General features: G+C 39.8%; 1 protein-coding gene across 3 annotated transcripts in view; it reads left to right on the top strand.

Moving 5' to 3' along the window:
* The window catches only part of TXNDC9 (thioredoxin domain containing 9), a 119,241-nt gene extending 92,790 nt beyond the window's left edge, over positions 1-26,451 (top strand). For all 3 annotated transcript variants that reach the window (XM_078658010.1, XM_078658008.1, XM_078658011.1), the window contains exons 4-5: positions 4,258-4,512; positions 25,504-26,451. In XM_078658010.1, coding sequence (XP_078514136.1) covers positions 4,258-4,512; positions 25,504-25,615 — 367 coding nt within the window. In that variant the 3' untranslated portion in view covers positions 25,616-26,451. The remainder of the gene's footprint in view (positions 1-4,257; positions 4,513-25,503) is intronic.
* Positions 26,452-27,488: the final 1,037 nt, after the last annotated feature.

Raw genomic sequence — 27,488 nt, 5'->3', positions numbered from 1 at the left:
TTCAGGAAAACTAAACAACTATTTGTAGCATTTTCCCCAACACATAAGGGCAATCCTATCTCTAAAGCAGGCATCGCAAGATGGATTGTAAGATGTATACAAATATGTTACATTAAAGCAAAGAGAACATTAACTGTTCCTCCTAGAGCTCATTCTACACGAAAACTAGGAGCATCTATGGCATTCTTAGGGAACATTCCCCTAGATGACATATGTAGAGCAGCAACTTGGTCTACACAACATACATTCACAAAGCACTACTGTGTTGATGTACAGGCTGCACAACAAGCCAGAGTGGGCCAAGCTGTATTAAAAACTCTATTTCAAACAGTTGCGACAGACACTGGTGACCACCGCTAGGGAGGTAACTGCTTTACAATCTATTCATAAATGTACCATCTGCAGCCCATATGCCTCGAACGGAATATGCTACTTACCAGTATGCATCTGTTCTTGGCATAGAGGGCTGCAGAGTGGTACATGCCCTCCCTGCCTCCCCGGAAACCTGTGTCTGTCCCAACATTATCTTATTTAGATACACTTACATGGGCATATCTTTATGTACTATACTACACTACTCCATCTAACCCTACTATGGCAATACAATCTAAGGTTGGAGCCGATGCCCATGCGCACTAACACCGAGAGGAGGAGTCCTCTATGACGACAAAGACTTCTCCAGAAGAAAAACAAGTGCAATCATCCGAGCCCAACACCAGATGGCGATCTATTCATAAATGTACCACTCTGCAGCCCTCTATGCCAAGAACAGATGCATACTGGTAAGTAGCATATTCCTTCCTCTTCGTGGCTTGCTTTCTTCATATTGATGCATTTTTAGGTTTTGCCTGCACAGATGCTTGTGCTGTGGTTGCAAAATCTCCTGGATTTAAAAAAAAAAAAAAAAAATCCATCTTAAAATGGGTTCATAGCCTTCCCATTACTTACCTTTGGCCGACTCCCACATCACTCTTTCTCTCAGTTAAAATATTTATTGTTTGATTAATTTAATCATTACAATCCACATATAAAAAATAAAAACTTTAAAAACATTAGAGAATATTTTTCGCTGAGCTCCTCCCATCATGCTCAATACAATAAAGCAATACAATTGTTAATATAAAATTTCTTCTGGGACAAGTTAACTGTTGCTTAAGTGAAACCACATGGCGGCATAGTATCAATAAATACATAGTATCAATAAATACAATTAGTAAAAAATAGGTTACTTCTAAAAGCAGCAGGTAGAGCACCAACTTGAAAAAGAGCATCCCAAAGTTAATGTACAATTCAAAGTAACAATAGTCAATGACAAGTTGTTGAATTCAGGTTCTATGTTGTGAGGCATTGGCTAAATACACTGGTTTTGTTGGAGAGCAGCTTCAAAGATGCACCATTATTTTAACCACCTGTCCTTGTTCCCTGGTTTTGACACTGGACCTGGAATTTACTAATTAAGCTTGCGATATGCAAGATGGATAAAGAGTGTGAAGCTAATATTTAAAGCTGTGCTCTCTGGATTTAATGCCTCGATGATACCCTGCCTACAAGAGCAGACTCCCAATCTGTTCCACTCTGGCCTCAGTTTTGATATGTGCAAGGACCGCAATGCTGGGCAGAGGCATACAACATGCTCTAGAGACTCAACCGATTCCCCACAACCCCTGCACAGAAGCTCATCTGATGGGCCCCCCAAAGGGGTTGATGTTTCAAAAAATGCCACTCCCCCAGTCTAAGTGGCATAAACCCGCAGATATAGATGCAGGGGGTATTTTCAAGCCAGATATGATGGGAGAGAGGCCAACTGATAAGAGTTGATTACTGCCCATGCGTGCTTGTGTTTGGCAAAGGTCACTTTGCCAGAAGAATAGGAACATATTCGGATGCGCTTCTTAATACTTATTTTAAAATCTGTGTTACTTGGGTTGAGGTTCCAAAGGTCACTTGCTGATAATTGCTGTACGCATTTGTGAAAAAAACGACTGTGTGACCTGCCAAGATTGCTAGAGCCGATATCTGACCATAACAATGACTTGAGGGAACCAGCTCCAGCCTGCCTTAGTTGTGGCACATTTTTAGATAAGCGCCTGCGCTTAATAGATCATAATTTAGAAGTCCTAGTTCTAATCGAATCTGTGCAGCAGATTCAGATTTTGGCAGCTGAAGGACCCTTTTGTAAATCTTGGTCACATGTTGGTTTAATGTAGTACTGAGTTTACCCAGGGAGATTTTGAAGCCGTATGACAACGTGGGGCCTATTTTAGCTCTCATAACTTCCAACATTGGGGCTAGTTTCGGACCTGTACTTTTTTTAGAAAGTTTTGAAAGGTTCACTTGAAGGGCCATGGCTTTCATAGTGATGTTGCTGCGATGTTTGAAAAAGGTGCCCCTAGAGTCGATATTGATCCCCAAGGATTTATGTGATTTTCCTATCGAGAGTCTATAGTTATGACCAACCACCACCTCCATGAAGCTTCTTGCCAAATATGACCACTTGAGTTTTCTTTAAGTTTACCTCCAGGTTGTTCATGGCAGTATAACTATATAATTTATTTAGCAGTCGTTGCAGCCCAACTCGGGTAAGGCTGAAGAGGACAATGTCATCGGCATATAGAAGGTTGCTTAACTGAACACCGCCAATCTTGGGGGGATGACTATTTATTGCGTCTAGCTCCGCTGAGAGGTCGGCAATGAACAGATTAAAGAGCAGCAGAGCTAGCACGCATCCCTGTTTGACTCCCCTTGTTGTCGTTGTGATTTTTCGAGATAGGTGTGAGCCGGTACCAAGCTTGACTTGTATCCAGGTGTTGGTGTGTAATTGGACTATTGCGTTCATGAGTTTGACCGGGATTCCCCATTTCGTTAGCTTGGCCCAAAGTGCTTCCCTTGGAACCCGGTCAAAGGCCGCTTTGAAATCAACAAAGCAGCAATAAACTAACTTGGATGAAACTATTGATTATCGATAAGTATTGATAGGGCCAGTAAGTTAGACATGGTGCCAGAGTTTGCAGTGAAGCCTGTTTGATTTACTTGGGATCAGTCCTTTCAGGTCACCCCGAGAGCTCAGTTCTTCGAGTAGAATGCTCGCAAAGTGCTTCGCCTAATTGTCCAGTAAGGCTATCAGCCTGTAGTAGTTTAGGGATGAATGAGAGCCAGACTTGTAGATTGGATGAATTTTTGCCCCTCACCAAGAGTCTGGTATAATTGAGCTCCTTAGTGAGTAATCAAAAAGGATTGCTAGCTGCTTTGACCAGAGAGGGTTGTTTGTTTTAAACAGGGCCTGTGGCCGGCCATTTGGGCCTGGCGCTTCATCTGATCTTGCTTTAGATCGTATTTTAGCCAGCCTTGTTTGGGTGATAGAGGTTTTCTCGCTTAGATGTTGCAGCAACTCTTGTCAGCAATACTGGCACTGCTTAGGGGCATCTTTAATCAATGTGTTGTTGATTGCTATAGATTCTACTCCTCCATTAGCCCGGAAACGACCAGTCAACAATGTTACTTGAGTTCCGGTTTTTACTTTGCCAGAGGAGCATGCAGCAAAATTGTTCAAGGTGGTGGTGTTTAACCTTTTCCTTGCTTCCTGTTGGTCAGCACTCCTCCTCTCCTCCTTCTTCCTAATCTTCGTGCTGATGTGTAGACTGTTCCAAGTGCTGCTTCCGGTTTGTAGTGCCCTTCCAAAGCAGGTTCCTACAGCCTGGTACTCCTTTTTTTTTTTTTTTTTTTTTTTTTTAAATGTGTACTTTTTGGGTCACACATGCCAAACAGCTGTAGCTCTAAGAGCTACCACTATGGCACACATGCTTGTGGGTATTCAATACCATCATTATCCTTTTATAAACTACTAAAAATCGAGCACGGTACTACCCTTCAATGTGTACAGAATATTTTCTGGGTTTCCTAATCAATTACAGCTTTAATGAGCTCCCCACTCCGTCATGAGACTGGCACAATAGAAATAAATTCCACTTCTATCAGTAATCTTTCTGTCCTCTCTAACATCCATCTCGCTAATGGCACGTGCTAAAACATGTTGCACAGCGGCACAAGCTGCTATGCAACATGGCTTAAAGTAAAAAAACATTAGAAACAATATGACGCAGCCAACATTGACCACGTCATAGTAATTCTCTCCTAAGCGTTCATTGTTGCTTAATAGCCATAATGATTGAAGGATGCTACTGCTATGTTCACATGATTACGTACAAGCTCATACCTGCAATTCTAACTCTACAATGTCTTTTTTTCTTACTTTTTTAGATGCAAAATATTCGATAAGCATCTAACAGTGTTGGCAAAAAAACATATTGAGACGAAGTTCATCAAACTAAATGTTGAGAAAGCCCCATTCCTAACTGAGAGGCTTCGCATCAAAGTGATACCGACTTTAGCACTTGTGAAAGATGGAAAAACTAAAGATTATGTGGTTGGCTTCACGGACCTGGGCAACACCGATGACTTCACTACAGAGATCCTGGAGTGGCGACTAGGTTGTGCTGATATAATTAATTACAGGTAATACTTGCATTTGAAAACAAAACTCTTAATCCGTTATTAGTCTCTATTTTGCAGAAAGTTAAATTTTACAACTGGTGGTGTTTTATGCTTTTGAAGTCTATTTTCCAAAACATTTTGTATTTTGGAGCAGAATACCTACAAATGTTTTAGAAAGTAGAATGTATTGTGTAACTTATGTTGATTAAAAGGTATAGAAAGCTGTAATCTAGAGTGATCCTGCTAAGAAAATGCGGAGTTTATAACCCTGCAATTACAGTGTGGGTGCCAGTTTGATAGTGATCACTATTAGGCAATGTATTTTTTTTAAATTTATATTTTGTATAATATTAAACATGTATTTAGGGTAGCAGTGGAGAGGCCTACAAAGATTTCTCATAATATCGTACACAAGTGCCCTAGATTATCTTTTTATTTATGTGGTTTGCCGGATGTCAGCATTTCCTTGTTATGAAGTCCTGTGTCCTGTCTCCTTTGTGCTTTAAAGCAGACTGATCAATTGATATCTCGTCTCTTAATTACTGAGCTCTCACCTTTCCTAAACCTATTCTTTCTGTATCATTTGAGTTGAGTAATGTGCCTGACAGAGGAAGTCCAGTCTATACTCCTTAATATCTGGATATAGCATAGTGATGAACTTAGTTTTTTTGTACTGTTAGTGAAGCTTAACATGAATGCCAATCGACTGTAGATGGTAACATAGTAAGTACTTTCAATGAACACTTATTTACAAGCATTCATGATAAACATGTCATTTTGTAAAGATATGGATGAGGGTTTGACACTTTCACTTACTTTCATTTTTTAATTTTACATTTTCTAAGTAATTTCTTAATCATATGTTATAATTTACTCTCATTGGAAGAGGTTGGTTTGAGGAACTTAAAACATGACACAGATCTCACAATCTAAACGTAAACCTATTTAGAAGCTCATACAGCAATGCTGTCTAAAGTTAGAAACGCTGCAGGTTATTATTATTTATAGTGCATTCCACCAGCAAGGCAAAGTAGTATATTCTCTAATTGGGCCCACTTACTTGTGGAACTTGAAAGACTATTAATAGATTGTGTTGGATGTTTGTTGGTGTTTGTATGAGAATAATAGAGAAAATCTTCAGTGTTAAGCTTGGAAGGGTTTTGTATTGATGATGGGTCATTATGATGCAGCGTTGTTTATGCTGGAGTAATCTTTCTCTTTCTGATTGTTACTGTACTATTGGGTTGGGAGTGCTTTTTCACGTATTTGACATCAATGCTATGTTGAGCTTGAGAGGATGTATGTTTTTGTCTAATGTATGATCCTAATATGACCATTTGAAGGTGCATCTGGAATGATTGTGCGGGATGGCATTGAGTGTAGGGTGTTTTGTATCCATTTGACCCAGAATATCTGCTATATGAAATGCTGGCTGCATGTTGTAAGTGATTTTTATAATGTAATATTGGGATGGATGTGTGGCAAGGTTGGGGTGTGTGTCGGATCTGAAACCAAAAAGGAGGCCTTTACTAAACTAGAGTTGCCATGTATATATCCTTATAGATTGGGGATTCCGTCTCAGTCAAGCATGGCAGGCATACGCAAGACAACATTCCAATTTTAGATTTGTCCCTACTGGGTACAAGAGGCGCTTTATAAATTGCATTCCATTGTTCAATGAGTACTGCTGGTGTTATGACAATAGAAAACAATTCAAGGAACCCCATGTACGTCACCAACCTGCCAGGCAGGGGTGCCCGTAGCACTTGCCCTCCATAACTGCTGTTGCTTTATAGCTACTCATTTTAGATGAGCACCCAGAAAGTTGAAGTATAGTTGAAGGGCCGGTATGAAAACGTGCATGCAGGTAGTGCATGAACCTTGGTTCTGAGGCCATCCATGATACTACATGCCACACAGAGGCTTGGCAGCCTAAATAAGAAAATCTTCGATAGCCTGCTCATACCCCACCCCAGGGTCTGATAGACATATACAAACTAGTCATTCCTGTTGGGAGAACCTGATGGAGAGAACTAATTTGAAAAATGTGTCAATATTATGCCAGAAATAGCCAGAATGTAACAAAAACACCACAATATGTCAATGAATGATTACCATAATGAAGCCCTAGCCCATCCCCATCAACCACACATGAGCGAACACATCATAGCAGATGCTGCAAACATGTCTAGGCTCACATTGGTCACTCAAGAACCCTTACAGTCCTTTGCTCACTTTCATGCACAATTGAATTCATACTTCTTCCCTTGCATTCTCTCTCCTCTCTCACACAGAGTTGCTCTCATCCTAGTCACTCTTCTCATAATCAATTCTATCACTTGTTCTACTTTCAGTCACATTCATCGTGCTTGTACTTCACTTGCTCTCCATCACTCCTCCTTGTCTTCCCTCTCCATGCTCTCAATTTTTAATTACACTGACATGTAGCTCATGTGCACAATCTAGCTAATGCACTTTTCCTAGTACAGGAAATCATAACCCCTCTCTCCAACCTGCACTGATTGAAGGGCATATGAGGTCCTTTACTAAGATTCCCTCCCACCACCTAAAACCTTCAATTCACCAGGTAATATAGAGCCCCCATTAGCACCAAGTCACCATGTGAAAGGGACTTTGATCTAAGTTTTTTTTATTATACATGCATATATCTGGGGCCTGAAGTGATTCAGACTTCTCCACATCCACTGGGGTCCTGCATCAGGTCCTCTACAATCTGTCTCATACCAGGACGATGGAGAAAGGAAAGTGCCAGCTGTACACTAGAAGATCCCTCGTATTCTTGTATTCAGTAGGAAGAAGACTAACAAGAGGAGCAAGTGAGCCTTGCTTTCTTGATGGCCAGAGTAGTGGATTGAAGGCCAGAGAGAGGCCCGCACGTTGCCATAATAAATTAGTTTAACATTAGGGCTGAATATACTCAATAAAAAAGGCAGGTATTACTGTGAAAATTGTTTATCAGTTTTATAGTCCAATTTCTTTAACATTTCTTAATGTCTCCAATTGCATGGCTTAGTCAGCAGTGAGACAAGCAGGCAGGCTGAAGCACAAGTCGTTTCTGTACTTGACAATGCCAATCCCTGCCAATCTTGCATACATGGCCCTGTGCTGATGTGGTGACATTAGAGTAAACAACCCACACGGTGTCCAGCGACGCTATAACTCTGCCCGCGCCTAGACAGGTACAAAAGGAACAACAGGCCTTGGGAATCCAGCTTAAGACAATTTCTTTTTTTTTTTTTTTTTAAACCAGGCTTGCCACCCATAATTGAAGAACCTTCGTTGGCAAAAAATAAAAGCTGTGATGCCCACTAGCAACAACCGACACAAATTACTGTAGTACCTTGAGGTAACCTCAAGCCAAAAGTACAGGACGATATTGGTGCCATTTGTTAACGGGGACCCACCTTAAACTATCACTTTAATCTTTGTTAGGGGGGGTCTATAAATGAACCTGAGCTCAACCCACTCATTGCTATGGCACAGAGCAGATGGGCTTAATTTAGATGCAATGTGTAAAGTATTTATACAATGTCAAAACAGTAATTAACTTCAAATACTGGGGCGTATTGACGCCCCAATCCGGACGCACAGCTTTGAATAGTGCATTGCAATAATGCCACAGTAAGTCCATTTTCATCAATTTTTATTCAATTAATCCACTAGTTAAACATTTCAAACTCGTTAATCCGTCACATGTACGCCACTTTTTTCACCCAATGCATTTCGAGCCCCTTACGGCTCTTCGTCAGGGGTTTATCTACAAAGTTAAAACATTTCGGTTAGACTAAACATTCACAAATTCCTGTCACAAGAGTATTATCCGCAGATGCAACAATAGAGAGATATATACATACTATTTACGTTCTTCCCGCCACTAACGTTTTTGCCCACTGAAATCAATTAAACCTGAATAAATGCTGGTTCCAACTTCTTTAACTAACTCATTTCATTTTGTTTACACCGTGTGAACTTAAACACCCACTGCTTAGGTCCCATGAATGTGAATACACCACTTTTTACAACCCCCAAACATAATCCCATACCTTCAATAAGACGTTCTGGTTCCTACTCTCCATCCGATCAAAAACCCAACTCTGTACATCAATGCCTCACTCCATTTTCAACGGCTGTGTTGTAATCCCACCCCTTTCTCATCATTTAAACTCTCGCTTTAAACTCACGGTTCCTCCCCTTCAAAGCATCAAACTACCAGTCCCAGAATGCCTTACAAAAAGCCCATCAACTAATCTCATGCAAGTGTTGTACTGTTTGTTGTTCAAAAATGACTTATTTTCATTTCGTAACCCCTCTCCCAGTCATTTAAACACATTGACATTGAATTCCCCGCCCACCCGTGAATGTCACATTAAACGCTCATGGCATCGAGTATGACTAAATCACTAAACAAACCCGCTGATTTTACTCATCAATATCGCGCTTTGTGTCAAAACGTGTAGTTAACGATATGTCCAACCGCTGATGATCCCTATAGCTTTAAAATCGTAGTTCATCAAATCCACTTAGAGAAACAAGATTGTAAAAGACTGCCATGTGACCATGTGGTTAATGTAAATTTCATCGTCTGTTGTTCCTGGGTGCTACTCGTCGAAGGCAGAATAGTGATACTTCATCAAAAAACAAATGACGCCGTGCACACCTTAATTCTCCAGTTAGTCTCTATATATTGAGTTTCCACCTGTGTTGCGTGCGAGACCCGGTATCGTGAGCTGCCAAATCACGTGCTGGTTAAACCACTTCAAATACTGGGGCGTATTGACGCCCCAATCCGGACGCACAGCTTTGAATAGTGCATTGCAATAATGCCACAGTAAGTCCATTTTCATCCATTTTTATTCAATTAATCCACTAGTTAAACATTTCAAACTCGTTAATCCGTCACATGTACGCCACTTATAGATGCCTGTATTCCTTTAAACGCTGAAGGTATGCACGTGGCTTGGTCCTAAAGCACGGAATGCAACATAAGTATTTCTCCTGAGATAATCTTTTTCACCCAATGCATTTCGAGCCCCTTACGGCTCTTCGTCAGGGGTTTATCTACAAAGTTAAAACATTTCGGTTAGACTAAACATTCACAAACAACAGTAATTAAGTCAAAACGCAACACTAGAAAAATCCCAAATCAATTTAGAAAAATTGACAACATTTTAAATAAAAGAAATTGACACCAACAAAATGACAAAATCCAATAAGGAGAACCAGAGATATGAATTTTTAAAGTTTTACCGTTCAAAACAGTGGCAAGAAGCATTTAGCACCAACAAAGGTCTTTTAGTTGCGCTGGACTGGTACCTAAGCATGAGTTAAGGCCGACTGCGAAGGAGTGCAGGTCTGATGCAGAAACCACTTTGACACCTAAACCAGGTTGGAAATTTTACCTTTGTACGTAGGGCCTGATTAAGAGTTTGACAGATGGGATACGTTGTCACAAAACTTGACGGATATCTTGTCCGCTATATTACAAGTTCCATAAGCTATAAATAAATTGTAATATGGCGGACGGAATATCCGTCACGTTTATGATGGAGTATCCCATCTGCCAAACTCTTAATTAGGCCCTTAGTCTCTAAAATGGAAGTCAGATATCCTCAGAGGGGCAAACAGCAGGCTGTTGCCGAAGATGGCTCCATTACGTCAAATAGCTATTTTGATATGGTCGTGGTGAAGCTGTTGACTTTCAGAGGCAAATCTCAGGGCGGTAGGAATTTTGAATTTCTCTAGTTGTCCGGATATTTTTGGTACTTTAGTCCAGTAAAGATTTCTACTTTTGGACATAGTTGCTTTTTTGAGCTCAGATTCTTCCAGTGGGGCAAGGGTTTTGGCTATAGCTGAAGGTGGTTCCATGAGGCCAGATAGCTTCCCAGCAAGGTCCAGCTAAATAGAGTTTGCTGCTGCGGAAAAGTTCTGAGCAGAAGCAACTTGAATCTTAGGCCCAGCAGCATTGCACCTTCATCGCATTGGCTTGATGGGTTGGTCACAGTCCTCCGGAGGTCTTTGGAGCTAAAACATTTCTCTAAGTGCCAGGGTGCAGGAAACATTAGGAGGGGTACACTTTGACACAGTCAGTGCTCATTTGGGGGAGGAAGGGTGATGACTTGCTCCTGCAGAGGCTAGCAGCCGTGTTCAAGGCAGGCCCATTTGGAACTGGTCAGCTGGATAGGTGCAGGAAAGGCCACTTCTTTGAACTGTACAAGAGAGAAGGCAAGTCAAGTCTTCTAGGCTCTTTTCAGGTATCAGAAAGCATGTTCAGTACCTTTTTAATCTCCCACAGGTCCAGTGCTATGAAGATAGTAGTGTGGGTGCCCTATTTATGCCTGGCAACAACTTGCGGGTCAGAGTGACTCCTGGCCCCTTTGTTATCAATAAAAGTCCTGGGGGTACCCCTTAACCATCTTTGCAGCAACTCCTGTGTGCCCTACAGCAAATAGTACCACAATTCCCTCTGTCTACTGAAATTCTACTTCCCTTGTGCAGAGCCTGTGTGCCCACCCCAGAGGTGTAGCTAGGGAAATGAGCTACCTCTCCTCTGTGGTCTCTCAACTAGTTCTGGGGCAGCAGCCCCCTCTCTCACTGTAAGTGGTGCTTGACTAACTAGGGGAACAAAGGATGGGGCTGCTCAGATATTGGATAACATTTGCTGAGACAGGGTTAGCCAATTTGAAGTTAATCAAGTTCCCGGACACAGCCCAAATGATGATCCTGCCGTAGGAATAGAAACCCCTTTCCACACCCAAAGCATTGATCCTGCTATGAGCAGTTTTAACACCTCACCAAGTGGGGCATAGAGCTGCCAAGTGACAGTTAGAGCTCACACCGATGTCCTCCGAAGGCTTTAGGCAGGGGAAAAGTAACTTTCTGAAAGTATGCCTTTTCCTTAATAGTTGGATTTATTTTGCGATTTTTCCCATTAAATTGTTTTGAATAACTATTAAAAAGCATCCTTTACCCCTTCTACGCTCATGACAAGCTCAGCTAGTCATGAGGTACACCTCTCGTACACTCATGACGAGCTGAGCTCGTCATGAACCGCGGGTCTTCGCATTCTTCAGCGCACCGCGGTAAATCTGCACCGCGCTGATGAGGTTAACTCCTATTTCTATTTTTTTTCTGGCCAAAATTAGCATTATCAAATGCAATTATGTAACCCAGTCTTTTCCTTTGCAAACGACAGCCTTGGTACAGTGAAAATGGCTATTGCGACCTTTACACTGTAAGGACATGTGTAACATTCAAATTCTACATGTCCTACTTTTAAGTACCATGCACCCTGTCTTATGGGCATTAAGGCCTACCTAGGGCTGACCTCTATTTAAAAGGAACATTTTGACCTGTCAAGGGGTTATTTTGACAGGACAAACTTTCAGTTTAACACTGCAACAGCTGGGCTACAAGTGGTGGCCCGCCCCTCAGTCGTGTTTGTACATGCCCCTGTAGTGGATAGCACAATGGGTGCTACAGTGCTCTAGTCACATTTAACTCACAGGCCTTGCATACACAGTGTATCGTATACCAGGGAATTCTAGATACGTTAAATATGACCCAGTATGTCGATTTCATTATGTTGAAAGGAGGAGCAAAGGCATTTTACCTTTGGGGGGGGGGGAGGGGAGTGCATGGAGTTCAACAGCCAGCAAAAACAGATGGGAAAACATCTGGGGGTACACACGTAAAAGATGGTCATTTCCTACACTTATGAACAGAAGTACGTGCAAACATTGAATACACTTACAGGTTCTTGGGCAGGCTTCCGTAGCTGCATGAATATCTATCTGGACTGTGGCCACACCCTCTGCTCCAACTTCAGAAATGTTGGGACTGCAGCATTCTTGTCTGGCACTACCCAATATTTGATGCTATAGTAGAACGTGTGTTGGCCATGGCCCTAACACTGGTGACTTTTGGTAGGCAATGGATTGACATTTTGCTATATCGGTGGTCCATGAATGATTTTCCTGAAGGTCTCATTCACAGCTTGGCAAGATTGTTTTATTTTACATAGCGCAAACTTGACCTGAATCCGGTATCAGAGCGCATTACATAGCACCTGTTGCGTACATGAGGACACATTAATTTTTGTTAGGCATGGGGAGATTAAGTGCCCAGCCCAGAAACGCAGGATGTTCAGCGTCATTGCCGAGACTCGCACCCAGTTCCCCAGATTCGAGGTCGTCCGCCCTAGCCGTTAAACCAACTCCTCTCCCTAATATGGTATGAACACTTTACTATCTAGAGTTGGTTGTCAGTTATAGCTTGGGTTTCCAGGTATTAACTGGGGAAAAATGAAAACCCACCATAAAAAAATCTGGGCTTCAGAGATTTAACCCAAACCCTTGGTTACATTTCAGACTCCAAAGTTAAATCTTGCATGACAAGAATATAAGGCAATACACAGGACTATCATAGCTGCAGAAACAGTACACATTACATATTAAATAAATGATTCTGCTTTCTGCTCGGAGGTAGCATTTAAGATAATAGTTGCGGGCTGCTGGTATCCCAGAAGTGGGCGAAAAGTGTAACAGGTGTAATGGATAATATCACTAACATCAGAGCCATATTTAGTATTGATGGTGAAGATGCAGATGTGACTTCCATAGGTAATCACAGGGCCCTCCTCACATACTGAGACTTTGAATAAGGCCATAGTTAAATCCATTTTTCTGGATGACTTGAAAAAATTGATGATGGTCATGCCAACCATCTATGTCTTGATCTTCACTGGCCAATCGGTGTCAATATGGAATCTTTTTCAGTATTTACTCTAGTCTTTGCTAATGTCCCCTTCTCAAGAAGTGCTGCCTTTCTCTTTCAAAAGGTTTTATTGGAACTGTCAATTTTATTTTCTTGCCATATTAATCCAGTTGCTTTTCACCTCACTGCTGGTAAGGGTGGTTATTGCAGTTTCAGAATTCTCTGGAATTAAATATCTCTTGAGAATGTTGACTAGTGAACTTGCTGCTATTATTTTAATCAGTAGCTTTTCCCATCTGAAAAATGAGGTGCTTTTCCATCCACTGATAAAGGGGTCTGGAAATGAAGGAGATTGGTTTGTATCGTTTCTGGATTTGAGAAGAAACTGTATGGTCATTGAGGGGCTCCAGTGTGGTTTGATTGAAGTGCAGGTAGAGTTCCTGCACGGCTCCAAACTGCTGCTAGCACTGTTTAATGATTGTGTAGAATCCTTGATATGCTGCTTGGGGAAGTGGGTGTTCTTTTTTACACGTATGCTGATAATTCACATGGGTACCTATTGTTCAGTTAACTAAGTTAACTTCTGTAGATAGGAATGTAGTTGGAGTGGCAGCGGATAGGATGATGTTAAAGTTTAATAGCATGTTTCAGATCTGACGATTGATGTATTCTTCCTGTTTCTAAAGTCCAAATCCTCGGCTTTTATTTTGATGCCTCACTATTGACCAAAGTGCTTGTTAGCAGTTGCCTATATTTACCACTTGAAATTGTTACACAGCATCAGCCCTTTTTAATTTCAACAAAATCTGGTGCAGTTATGTTCAGTTATGTAAACAAGTGCCAGTTGGTGGAGCCAAGCAGACTACTCCAAAGCACTCTGAGCTGGCTACATGAAAAGATTGTTCCGCAGGCTGCCGTTAATGCACGTCCAGTCATTGCACATTGTTACCCAAACCCATTGAGATCTCAACTCTCCATATGAAATGATCTCTTTTCTAGTACATCAAAATTTGTGATCAATTGTATTAGTATATCTATTTTTATTTTTAAACTGCCTTCTTGTATTTTTTTATTCTGCTCAATAAAAAATAAAATAAAAATCTCAACTCTCTGAACAGGCACCATGTTGAATGTTATTCTCTTCCCCCCCCCCCCGCAAATGATGCTGACCTGCCTAAGTGTTTTCGTTTCTTTAATTTGTTATTCATTAAGCACTGGGCAGATTACATATAAGCAGAACGAATATCTTAGAACTAATAAAACCGTAATGTAATAGTGCTTCTCAGTTGTGTATTGTGATGATACAGGTTCTCACCAGCTCTGAGAGCTCAGCTCCCTCTCCCCGTGCAGCCAGCCTGCACTGGTATCAGTCATTTGTTCTTCATTAAAAGTACAGTGTTCCTCCGTACCCATTAGAAGTGGTAGAGTTCAGGTTACTCACCGAAACAGGCCAAAGGGTGAGAAAGCACTTTATGTAGCTTCAAGCACATATTGCACATTTCTGTATTGTATTGCTTGTATTGTCTTACATTTAATAAATGCTAATAAACAATTTCAACACAAAAAGAAATGATGCTATCACAACATACAGAAGTGGTGGAATAAACCAGTAGAGAAGAATAGCTGGATATATTAACATACATAATATTTGATGGATCTTTGCTCCATGTAAGACCTGTCCAAACCTTCTCCGGTTATTGCTGTGATATTTCAGCTTTTATTATTTTGGTTAAAGATTTCCTGATAGGGTAGGGAGTTGCAGACTTTCAGAGCACCCCCCCTTAGATTGTATTCTTACTTCTTGACAGAATTTGTTTGTGTGCTAGATAGCAGAGTACCAGAATGGATTACTTATGCTCTTTAATTTGAGAGTGCTTTAATCCTAAAATGTTCTTATACCTGCCACTAGGCTCGTCTTCAAAGAGACAAAAAGACTAGGAAGACCCAGGTTCAGTGCAAGTTAAGATATTTATTTTTGTGCTTGCCATATCGTCACGACGCGTTTCGACAGATCCCTGCCTTGATCACATGACAACAGTGTTGTGAGATACACCTAATTTTAAAGTGACAGTGCTATAATAGGCATAAAAGAAATACTATCAGTATTTTCTCACTTAACATTTTTGTAAAATACATGATCCCAATATGTCAGTATTTCTTCACCAAACATTGATGTAAAATTCATAATCCCAAAGTTTATATTCGACAATGATTAAAGTGACATCCGTGCTTAAATGCATTGGCCCATAACTCCTAAGTATCAATTGACATATATTCTATTATAAATGTCATATTTGTGAGTTGCTTATTCTATGTTGCATCCAACATTGACACCTACCCTCTTTCAGTATCAAACAGCCCACCTTATTTCGCATCAGATGTTTCAACCATCATTGTATGTATTTAATCCAATGCCTATAAAATTATAAAAAGTGTATCCCTAGAACCCACCCCATAACTAAGTTATTTCTTAAGATGTTTATTTTTTATTTTTTGTTAAGCAAACAAACGAAACAGTGCTCCCTGAATGTGTTAAATTAAATTAAATGAAATTTTATTACGAACCAATGGCCTAAAAAGTCATCATGGCACTAATGTGCAGCCAATTTACTCCAGAGACCACTATAGCTTATACTAAACTTAAGTCGTAAGAAAACAGGTTTTCCTTATTCTAGATGTTAAGATTCCATATTTATGAATGATTCCCACAATTAATCATATATACCTTCCGTTAATCCATGAATTCATCCATAAATAATTAAGAAATCCTAAAATCAAATTGCCATAATATGCCATATTATCAAAAATATATATCACTATTTATAATAAGAACATTCCTAAAAAATCCTGTATTTCATTTGTTTTATGCATAATTTTGCAACGATATAGAAGATCCAGATGGCGTACTCTTCAAACAAGTTTGTTGGGATTGGAACATTGGCGGTGACAATACCTGATCTAATCACATGTTTTTCTGTGTATCAATCCAAATAAGTGTATAGATCCTCACTCATATTCAAACCATTGGGTTGCTTGGTATCCAATAGAAGAATATAGTGAGTCTCCAACCTACGCAACATCCCCTCTCTATCCCCTCCTCTCCTCTGAATCGGTACCGTATCCAACAGGAAATATCTGAGGTCTTTAGGTTTGCCACCATGCACATCATGAAAGTGACGGGCCACAGGGTAACTCTGGTCATTGTTGTTAATCGCCCTTATATGTTGTAATATTCGTCTGTGGCCCGGCAACTTGGAACTCCCTACATATTTCAAATTACAACTGCACTCTAAAACATACACCACATACTCGCTCTTACAAGTGAGATGATGTTTAATGTTTTGTGCTTTCGTACTGAAGGCAGTAATGTAAGAGGTCCTATTCACTCCATATGTGCATGCTTTGCATTGAGGGCATTTGTAAAATCCCTTGCGTGCCAATGATAAACCTGTAGAATCCTTATACTCAGGGCTGCTCTTTACCAATATATCAGCCATGGAGGTGGCTTTCCTGTATGTGATTGCAGGAAACTTAGGAAGATGACTACCTATTATAGGGTCATCCTTTACCACATGCCAATTGCGCTGTATGATTTTACGTAAATCCTTGTGCTGTCTGTTGTAAGTCAGAATCAGCCTAGGGGGTTCTTGAGTTGTTTGGGCATTATCAATCTCTGGTTGTTTACGATTGCCCATGCTTCCTATGAGCTCCTCCCTTATTTTAACATTGGATTTGGCAATTGCAGCATCAATCACTTTTGCACCATAGCCGCGTTCTAAGAACCTGGCCTTACTTTCCTGCTGATGCTTTTTGAGTTCATCCTCCTCGCTGCATATTCTGCGCAGCCCAAGCATTACCCCATACGGGATGCTATGTATAAGGTGTCTGGGGTGTGCGCTTGTTGTGTGTAACGTGTTCCCTGCTGTTTCTTTTCTAAACAACGTTGTACATATCTTATTGTCCACTATATTTACTGACACATCCAAAAAGGATACCTGACAATTACTTATATTGTGCGTGAATTGTAAATTGATGTCATTAACATTAATCTCTCCAATGAAATCCATGGCTTCTTCCCGGGAACCTTTCCACACAATCATCAGGTCATCTATGTATCTTAGCCAAGAAACAATCTTGTGTGTGTATATGTCCGTATATTGCCTCCTAAGGACCGGCTCTTCCCACCAGCCCATAAAGAGGCAAGCGTAGCTGGGGGAAAAACTGGCCCCCATAGCTACCCCCTGAACTTGGCGATACATTTGTTTGTTAAACAGAAAATAATTATGTTCCAAACAGAAAGTCAATAGGTCCATAAGCATTCTGTTGTGTTCTGCAAACTCCATATTCCTTTTGCCTAGGAAATGTTTCACTGCTCTTAGTCCGTCTTGGTTCCTAATGCAAGTGCACAATGATGACACATCAAGGGTGATAAGATAGTATCCATCTTGCCATTTAATCTTATTAATCTTTGATAGGAAATCTCCTGTGTCTTTGATAAAAGATTCCAGCTCTACCACATGCTCCTGTAAAAAATAGTCAATGTACCTAGAAAGATATTCTAGTGGGCCATCACATGCTGCAATTATAGGACGACCAGGAGGTTTCGCACGGTCCTTATGTATCTTCGGTATAAAGTATATTACCGGTGTTTTGGGCAATTCTTTTTTTAAAAACTTAAACTCGTCATTATTTAATAACCCCAAACTCTTCCAAGCCAGTAATTTAGTACATAGGTCATCTTGCATGCGCTTGTAGTTGAGTGGTGTGCTGGTGACATAACATTGAGTATCCCCTAGATGTTTGTTTGCTTCAATAAGATATTCAGAGAGGGCAACACAATATTCCCTCCTTTGTCCGAATTCCTTATTACGACCTTATTTTCCTTTTTCAATTTGTCAACCAATAGACCATACTTAAATTTTCATTGGAACGGTGTTTTTTTGTGGATTGGATTCTCCTGTTCAGTTTTTTCACTTGTGCCACTACAATTTCATTAAAGACATCTATCGAATCCTTTATCATTGTTGGCACAAATTTAGATTTGATTTTAAAAGGTGTTTCCGGTTTGGTGTTACCCAGGCTTCTTACTTCTTGTGTGGTCAAAACTGGAAAAGGTGTTAAGGAAATCTCACTGTTCTGAGATACTAAATTGTGGGGTGCCATGTTGGATGTATTGATAATACTTTGGACCGCAGCTAGGGTTTCAAAGTCGCTTGACACCAAATTAATATTCTTGTTTCCTGTGTCAACGATGGGTGTATTTTTCAATTTGCCCCTAGATTGCAGCTTGTGGAATTTCTGGAGCTTTAATTTGCGAATGAACAGAAAGATGTCCGCTCTAGTTCTTGTGTATTGGAAGTTGGATTCTGGGCAGAAAGATAAACCCAGTGACAGTAGTTGCTTCTCCGCCACTGTAAGGGCTACTTCAGACACATTAATGATGGTATTAGAATTCGTTCCGACCTCCGCCATATTGTCTCTTCCTCCCCTCTTTGACTCTGATTTTTGTTTTTCTTTTTCCATGAACCCCGATTCCAGCTTCCTCGTACTGTCGCGTTTCTTCTGGGCGGCCCTCCTCTCCCGCCTGCTCCTCGTGCGCCGTTTTTTGCCGATTGCGCTGTTGTTGCAGAGCGTAGGGTCTCCCGCCTACTCTGCCGTATATACTCCAGCTCTTTCCCCCATCGTCGGTTTGGTGGCATTGCTGCTTTCATCACCTTCCTCTGAACCACTTTCTGTGTATACACTCGACCCTGAGACTGAAGAAGTCTCGGGTGCAGAGTTCACTGACTGTTGTGCTGCCAAAGTGGGTTGATTAGGCACCTTTCCTGCATTCTTCCTCACCACATCATATTTTCTTGAGAAGGTAAAAATCCTTCCATTTTCGTAATCCTCTTTATCTCGTCTAAATTTGTACGATTTACGCACTTTAATCTTGTCTTCTTCTTTTTGTAAGCGTTGTTCCATTTCCTCTTCAAACTTGTCTTTGATTTCTTGTGGGTCACTTAGCGCCTCTATCTCTCTGCGTAGTAAGTGAATATTGGGCAAAATTTCTTCGCGGTCACTCTCCGCATGTTTCACTAAAATCTCCACCAACCTCCTGGAGTTGTCTAGATTACATTCTGCCCATTCAGCCATTAAGCGGGAATTGGGTGTGTCGTAATTGGGGGCTATCATTATCCTGAGCCCTCGAGGTATGCGATTAACATCCAAATAGCTTTCCTTGTGATCACAGCCAGCATAGCAAAAAAACAACCAACGCGTTTCGCAACAAAAAGTCGCTTGTTCACGGTCGACACCACAAAGTATTTGGCCCACCTATATCGGGCGGACTCATCAGACATTTCCTGTATGTGATCTCACTTCCTGTTAACTACACAGGAAGTTGGATGGGAATTGTAGTTTTTTACAATTTGTTAAGGGTGAAATAACATTTTATCGTTAGTGCACTTTAAATGGAGGTGTAAATGGTAAACAGTGTAGGTTGTTTTAAAAACATTTATCTACACGAGGGCTGATACAATCCCCTGATTTTTGGTGTGGATTTACCCCCCACATTTGTTAGCTAACATCGTGGTATATTTAAAGCTAAACATTATCGCCCTCCAGTGGGCGTGTCAACCATTGCAACAATATTGTTAATATTTCAGTCGTGGCATGATTAGGAAACAGGTTGTGCTGCTAGTACTACCATTCAATACAAATCATTTTCAGCCCTCCAGTGGGCCATATTGTCCTGACTAAACAATGTTGCAAATCATATCCAGATAAGGTACCACTTAAAAAAGCTATCATTCCATATCGATTTCATAGGGAAGAGAAAAAGTAGGGGGGGGGTTTACTTGGGAAGGGGGATCATCTTGGTTCAAATATAACACCTCCTATGTTTCATCCCATCATCACAAATTTTCCATTTGTTCATGTATTATTGTCCAATTAATAGTGTCTATTCATACTTTATAGTTATTGATTTTCTCCTCTTTAAATTCACAGGACATGTGCTGATTGATTATTCCTTGTACAATTAATTTATCAAAGATGTACATAAAGTTCTTCACTCTGATTTAGCCCCCACGGGGTCATTGTTCGAAAATTTAAGATTTGTCTCGATTCCCGACATCTCAATTTCCGCTCCTGATCGCCTCCTCTCTCATGTGGTAATATGCATTCAAGTGCATACACTTTCAAAAGTTTCCAGTCGCTGTTGTGCATGGTCTCCATATGCTTTGCTACAGCATTGCTCCTGTCTCTGTTCGTTGTAGCTCTCACATGCTCCAAAATTCGCTTCTTGAATTCGTTTTTGGTGCTCCCAATATATTTCAAAGAGCATGGGCATTCAATTACGTATACCACGTGTGTGCTTGTGCAGTCAATTAGTTGTCTTATTTGCCACATTTTTTTGTTCGGTAACATCACTTCTTTTTTGTTAATTGCAATTTGACATATTTTGCAGTGCTGACATTTTATAAAGCCCTTGGTCTTGAGCCACTGAATACCCTTTTTCTTTTTTGAGTGGTCTTGATGGTGGCTCTGTATTAGTCTGTCTTTTAGGTTCCTTGCCCTTCTGAAAGTTACCAAGGGATGTTTACCCATAATTTGGCTTGTTGTTTGATCCAGATGTAATAATTTCCAATTTTTCCTGAGAATGTCAACAATTTGTTTTGATTCCCTAGTGTAGTCCAGAATCAATCTTATTTCTCTTTTTTTCCAATGTTTCCTTGTTTGATGTTTTATTCATTTCTTTTTTCGTGATTAGGGCATCTTTCCTATTTTTCGTATTAGCTCTTTGCCAACCTTTTCTTATGGTGTTAGTATTGTAGCCCCTGCTTTTGAATCTTTGTGCCATTGTTTTGCTCTTTTTTAGCCATTCACTTTCCTCTGAACATATTCTTCGAATTCTCAGAAACTCGCCATATGGTATGTTCTCTTTTATAGATTGTTTGTGGAAGCTATCATAGTGCAAGGTTGCATTGGTTGCTGTCTCCTTTCTATGTAACGTGGTCTGGACACACAATGAGAAGGTCATCTATGTACCTTGTCCATTTTGCAATTTTCTCCACATATATATCGTTGTCAGGGTGCCACGCCACTTGTTGCTCCCACCACCCCATTGTGAGACATGCATATGCGGGGCAGAATGAGAAACCCATGGCACAACCATGAATCTGTTGGTATATTTCATCTCCAAACAAAAAAACATTTTGTGTCAGACACATTTCGATCATGTCTATTAGCATCTGGTTATGCCTGTTATACTGGATGTCGCGCTCTTTTAGAAAATATGCACATGCATTTACACCACACTCATTCTCAATGTTTGTATACAATGATACAACGTCCATTGTAACTAAATAAAAATTGGGTTGCCAAGTTAACTCCTCCAGATGTTTCAAAAGGTCTGTAGTATCCCTTAAATAAGAGCTTAAATTGGTAACAAAAGGCATAAGAAAAAAATCAATATAGTTCGCAACTGGTTCCATTAACGACCCTTTCGATGACACACTCGGTCTCCCTGGTGGTTTTAGTGGATTTTTGTGCACTTTTGGCAGGAAGTAGATCGTGGCGGTCACTGGATGTTCGGTACTCAAAAATTTCCTTTCATCTAAATCAATCAGGTTTTGATTTTCCCAGATTTCTAATTTTTGATCCAATTTCTCTTTGAAAAGTTTTGTGGGATTAGATTTCAATTTTCTGTAGTATTTTTTATTGTTCAATTGTGAGTGGGCTTCCATTACATAATCCGTTGTGTCTAAAATCACGATGTTGCCACCCTTGTCGGCGGTTTTTATAGTTATAGTTTTTTCCTCCAAGTTTTTTAAGGCCAATCTCTCTTCTTTAGTTAGATTGTCCTTAAAGTTCCGATTTTTGATTTTATAGATGTCCTTTATTACTGCGTCTTGAAATAAATCAATTTTGTTACCATGTGGTAATTGAGGATAGAATTTTGATGCCATTTTCATACCACTTAGGCCAGCTCCTTTTTGTTGAACCACACCTGATTCTGTTAGATTTGTATCTTCATTTGTTATATCTAGGTTTGTTATAGCCACTAATGCAGGTAAGTCCCCTGATGTTAATCCTTCTCCACTTGTGGTTGTATCCATCCGTGTCTGTTTTTTCTTTTTTGCATACATAGCCATTTTCTCATTCTCTTCAAAAGTTTTGGCCAGCTTGATTTTTCTAATATATTTATAGATGTCTATTCTTGTTTGTGCTATGTTCATAGGTTCTGTTGGGCAAAAGTGTATTCCTCTTTTTAGTAATGACATCTCATTCTCACTGATGTTTCTTTGTGAGAGATTTATGACTACCAGTTCTCCCTCCATTGTGTCTTGTGCTGGGATATCTATTTCTGTTTCTTCTGGCGCATCGATCTTGTTTCTGTATCCACTTTTTCTGAGCCATCGTTTCCTTTGTCCTCTTCTGATTGTTTTTTTGAACTTGTTCCTGATCTGGGTACCCATCTGCGTCCTTGTCCTCTTCCTCTGGTTCCTTGATTTTGATTGTGTTCCCATAGCCGCTGATGGAGGACTAATCTCATATCCCCTAAAAAATCCTTGTTTGTCTGGTTGGTATTTTCTGTTCCCTCGTCGCTTGTGCCTGTTGAAGTCAAAGAGGTTGCACTAGAAGCATTTTGGTAGCCAAAGCCCTTTGTTCCTTGATTTTTGAAAATGTCGAATTTTTTGGCGTATGTAAAGATACGTCCCTGCTTGTAGTCCTCTTCGTCCCGCTGAAATTTGGACTGTTTCCGATTCCTCACCACTTCTTCATGTTTGTTAACATATTTTTCTAAGTCCTCTCTTAGTTTGGTTTGTTCCGGGGTTAGATCCAATATGGCTATTTCTTTTTCTAATTCTGCTAGTTCCGCTTTTACTTTTGTTAAAGTAATTTCTAGATGTTTGATTAAGATATTAATCAGGCCCAATGAAGATTCAAGTACATATTCTCCCCATTCATTTAGTAGTTCATCCGATACATCTTGTTGGCTTGGCATCAGAGATATTCTTAAACCTCTAGGGACTCTTTTTACTTCCACATACTTTTTTAATGTAATGAGCTCCCACCATTTATTGATTTCTTTTTTACTCAATTTCTCCCACAATTTTATCATTAGTGCACTTTAAATGGAGGTGTAAATGGTAAACAGTGTAGGTTGTTTTAAAAACATTTATCTACACGAGGGCTGATACAATCCCCTGATTTTTGGTGTGGATTTACCCCCCACATTTGTTAGCTAACATCGTGGTATATTTAAAGCTAACAAATGTGGGGGGTAAATCCACACCAAAAATCAGGGGATTGTATCAGCCCTCGTGTAGATAAATGTTTTTAAAACAACCTACACTGTTTACCATTTACACCTCCATTTAAAGTGCACTAACGATAAAATGTTATTTCACCCTTAACAAATTGTAAAAAACTACAATTCCCATCCAACTTCCTGTGTAGTTAACAGGAAGTGAGATCACATACAGGAAATGTCTGATGAGTCCGCCCGATATAGGTGGGCAAAATACTTTGTGGTGTCGACCGTGAACAAGCGACTTTTTGTTGCGAAACGCGTTGGTTGTTTTTTTGCTATGCTGGCTGTGATCACAAGGAAATAAAGAGGATTGGGATATAACTCCGTGAGTGCCGACTCGTTCTTCTTTCTTAAGAGGATTTGCGCAATTAATACAAGCGGGGCTCTGCTTGGGAGTCGTGCACCGATATTAGAGCGCCATTGGACTGGGCAATTGAGCCGGATTTGTTGATATATATATATATATATATATATATATATATATATATATATATATATATATATATATATATATATATATATATATATATATACAGAATTGTTAAATTAATGTTTTGTATTATTTATCAAAATCATTATATATGTTTTTTGATACTGTTTTTCCCCAAATATATTACATGTAATTCTTCCGCATGACCCACACCATCACTGTTTTACTGCTGCCTTGAAACTGGTATATAGCTTGCTGGCTTAAAAAGGGCTATTGTCACATCCCTACTTAAAAAGCAAAGTCTGGACCATCAAGAGCTCTGCAATGTTCTCCTTGTGTCAGTACACTACAGAGCTTTGTACGGTAGATTGGTTTGCTTGACCCTATGCAAGCAGTAGTAAACCTTAGAGAGTCACAGACGTGGTATCCCTGACTGCTGTCAATATTCTGTAATACGGATTAAATATGGGTGATCCTTGCTTATAGTGGATCTGTTGGGAACCTTTTACTCAGGAAAACCACCTCCTCTTGTCCAGAGGTATTTGGATGGCACCTGTTCAAATTTGGCTCTGGATGGGATGAAATGATTTATCCTGGATAGATCTTAAACAGTTTTTTTTCTCGATGTTTGTTTCTTTCTCCACTGTGAGGCTTTTTGGGTTGTCCTACAAGGGGCAATAATGTCCAACTTCCGTTTAATATTCAAATGTAATCACTGGTCACCATAAAAAAGTATCTTAAATCTAACAAAATCAATGAACAGAACCACTTTGCTTAATAAAAAATGATGTATGCCTGCCTAACCATTGCAAATAAATAAATCTGGCCTTCAAATGGGAGTCTAGTAAATACACTTTCTGTGGTCCGTCTAGGCAAATTGATTTCAGGATTTTCTCAGTAGCCTCAACTCTGCCACATCATCGATTTCCATATCTCAGCCTCTGAATTTTAAAATGTACTTTCTCAGTAGCCTGAACTCTGCCATATCCTCTATTTCCATATCTCAGCCTCTGAATTTTTAAAAGTACTTTCCTTATGCATTTTGCATTCATTATTTTGAAGGTCTCCTATCTCAAACCTCTCTGCACCATTTGCAGTACTAGCCTGTATAGTGTTTAGTTCGTTTGAATCTCATCATTGGATGTGTGGCATGAACAATTATTTGATTATTTTGTAATCTGCCAGCTTGTGACTTAGTTAACCACATTTGACCCATCTTGAATCTATCCTAATCCTTCAGGAGTTGTGGTCCCCAGAACTCCAGAAGTTGAAATAGGGCCTCTTTGCTGAAGATGCTTCTCCTGTTTGATTTTCCAGACCTTGCACCCACCCATTGTTTACCTTCTCAGGCAAAGACCACAAAATAGGAAGGTGTATGGAAAGATCTTGTATCAACAAGGAAACTCTATCACTTTTGCGGACTACTATTCATTTTCTTAAACGTAATTCTGTTCTGTGAATATTCAAGCTTTTTGCTTGTTCACTGTAAATTGTGATGCATCTCTGGTTCAATTTGTAGTAGACAATTAACTTTTTCTTTTTTCCTTAGTGGAAATATTTTGGAACCACCATCTTTGGGCCAAAAGAAATTTGGAACTAACTTCACGAAAGTTGAGAAGAAAACTATCAGAGAAAAGACATATGATTCAGACTCTGATTAGGGCCTAGCCCAAGATCACTGAAAATATTATTTTAGTCTCATCCTGTTTTTATAGACCTTTTCTGAACCCTGAATTTAAAGTGAATATAAAAAATGACTAATCAATTTTTCTATACACTTTTATAACATCGTGCAACATCAGGTACCTTATTTTGTTTTTGTTCATGTGCAGTCATGCGTGTCTGAACTTTGAGAGATCTTGTTCAAAAGTGACAGTCCAGGTGCATATGTTTTCTTTTTTCCTGACTTGTTTTTGTTTTGTACTTGCCTTCTTATTCTGTTTGGTTTCCAATAAATGAAATTTGAAAACGGACTAATGGAAAAGGAGGCCTCTACACAGGCTCGAAGGAATGGTTCGAAGGAATGGGAAATCATTTCTAGCAATGTTGCAGGACGCTTTGGGAGTGTCTTCGTAGGGTGGCATATTTTACAAGTATTTGAACAAACTTCTTTCTTTTACTTTACATATTTGAATTTCAAAAGGCGTATATTAAATAAATTGGCTTGTGGTTACTAGAGTTTTAAAAAATAGTAACTTGCTCAGCACTTCAATATGTGCCAAACTTACCATGCAATGTCATGTCGTGCTTGATTACATCCTTTAATAAGTTAATTTCAGTTTTTTCAGTCCAGTCTTTTTTAGCATGTTGCCTTCTACTGCCACTCTAATTGTGCTGCATCGATGCTAGCTACTGCAGCATTGAAAGAATAACTGTACAGAATTATGTAGATTCGTGCCACTAAATCTGCCTTGTTCCCATTCAGTTTATCTATTTGGTTATATATTTCAGATTAATTCCTATTTTGCTTGATAATAAACATAACTTTCAAACGTGAGTAGTTTGTTTTTTTCTTTGTGAAAGTTGGATATATTGTTTATATGTTATATCATGCTGCTTTCAAACCATTGTGTGCAATTGTTTCATCTGTTCCGGTTAATTTCTACATTATTTACTTCATTTTGCCAAATTGCCAAAGTTATATCTAAAGATCTATTCGCTTTGCTAATGTTTTAGGCCATACTGGAGAGCACCCCGGCTATCTGCCATGGCTTAATAAAAGGGACAATAAAGCCTGTTTGATTTGATTGGAGATTTGTAATGCGCGACTTAGCCCGGAGGCGTCAAGGCGCAGAAGATGGAAAATCGCCAGGTGCAACTAGTGAGCATAGGAGAACTAGGGATAGGCTTCAAAATGGATTGGTAAATGAAAAAAAAATACTAAGTGCAGTTTTTTTTCCAAACTGAGGTCAAAAGCGCTTGGATAAAAATAACGAATGAGTGGGTTGCAGGAATGGGCGGTGGGGGTAAAGCAACTTGGCTGGTGGGGAGAACCAACAAGAGGAAGAGAAAACAGGTGAAGGAGAGAAGTGGAGCAAGAGCACATAGATTAGAGAGAGCAACACAAGTGTGTGTGTGTGTGTGTGTGTTAGTGTTAGGGAGCGAGTGGGGATAAAAGCACACTAAGGAGACAGCTGGAAAACACATGCACTCTCAGAGTTCTTAAAACGTTTTCTAAAAGGGAGCAGCGGAAGCACAGAAGCCAGCCAATCAAAGAGGCTATGCTCCATGGAAACGGCAAACACAAGATTGACACAAAAAACATCTAATAAGAAGCAGGTAAATGAGAGTGACAGAAAAGCCAAACAGTGTTAAGCAATGTATCTTCTTGAGTAAGCCCAAGACCTAAATATAACTATTTCAGGTGGGCAACCAAACACAAAAAGAGCAGATAAAGCCAGATTTGAGATCAAAAAGTTCAAAATTAAGAAGTTGGGATCAGTTAAAAGTAGAGACTAAAACGCATTTCTTGCCATATTAGTAGTGCTTAAACAGCCACTCGCTGTTTAATACAGTATACAGCTATACATGTGA

The sequence above is a fragment of the Lissotriton helveticus genome, chromosome 8, assembly GCF_964261635.1.
Source record: "Lissotriton helveticus chromosome 8, aLisHel1.1, whole genome shotgun sequence".
Taxonomy (NCBI): Eukaryota; Metazoa; Chordata; class Amphibia; order Caudata; family Salamandridae; genus Lissotriton; species Lissotriton helveticus.
The sequence above is the reverse complement of the archived record's forward strand: the minus strand, read 5'-3'. Positions and strand labels throughout refer to the sequence as shown.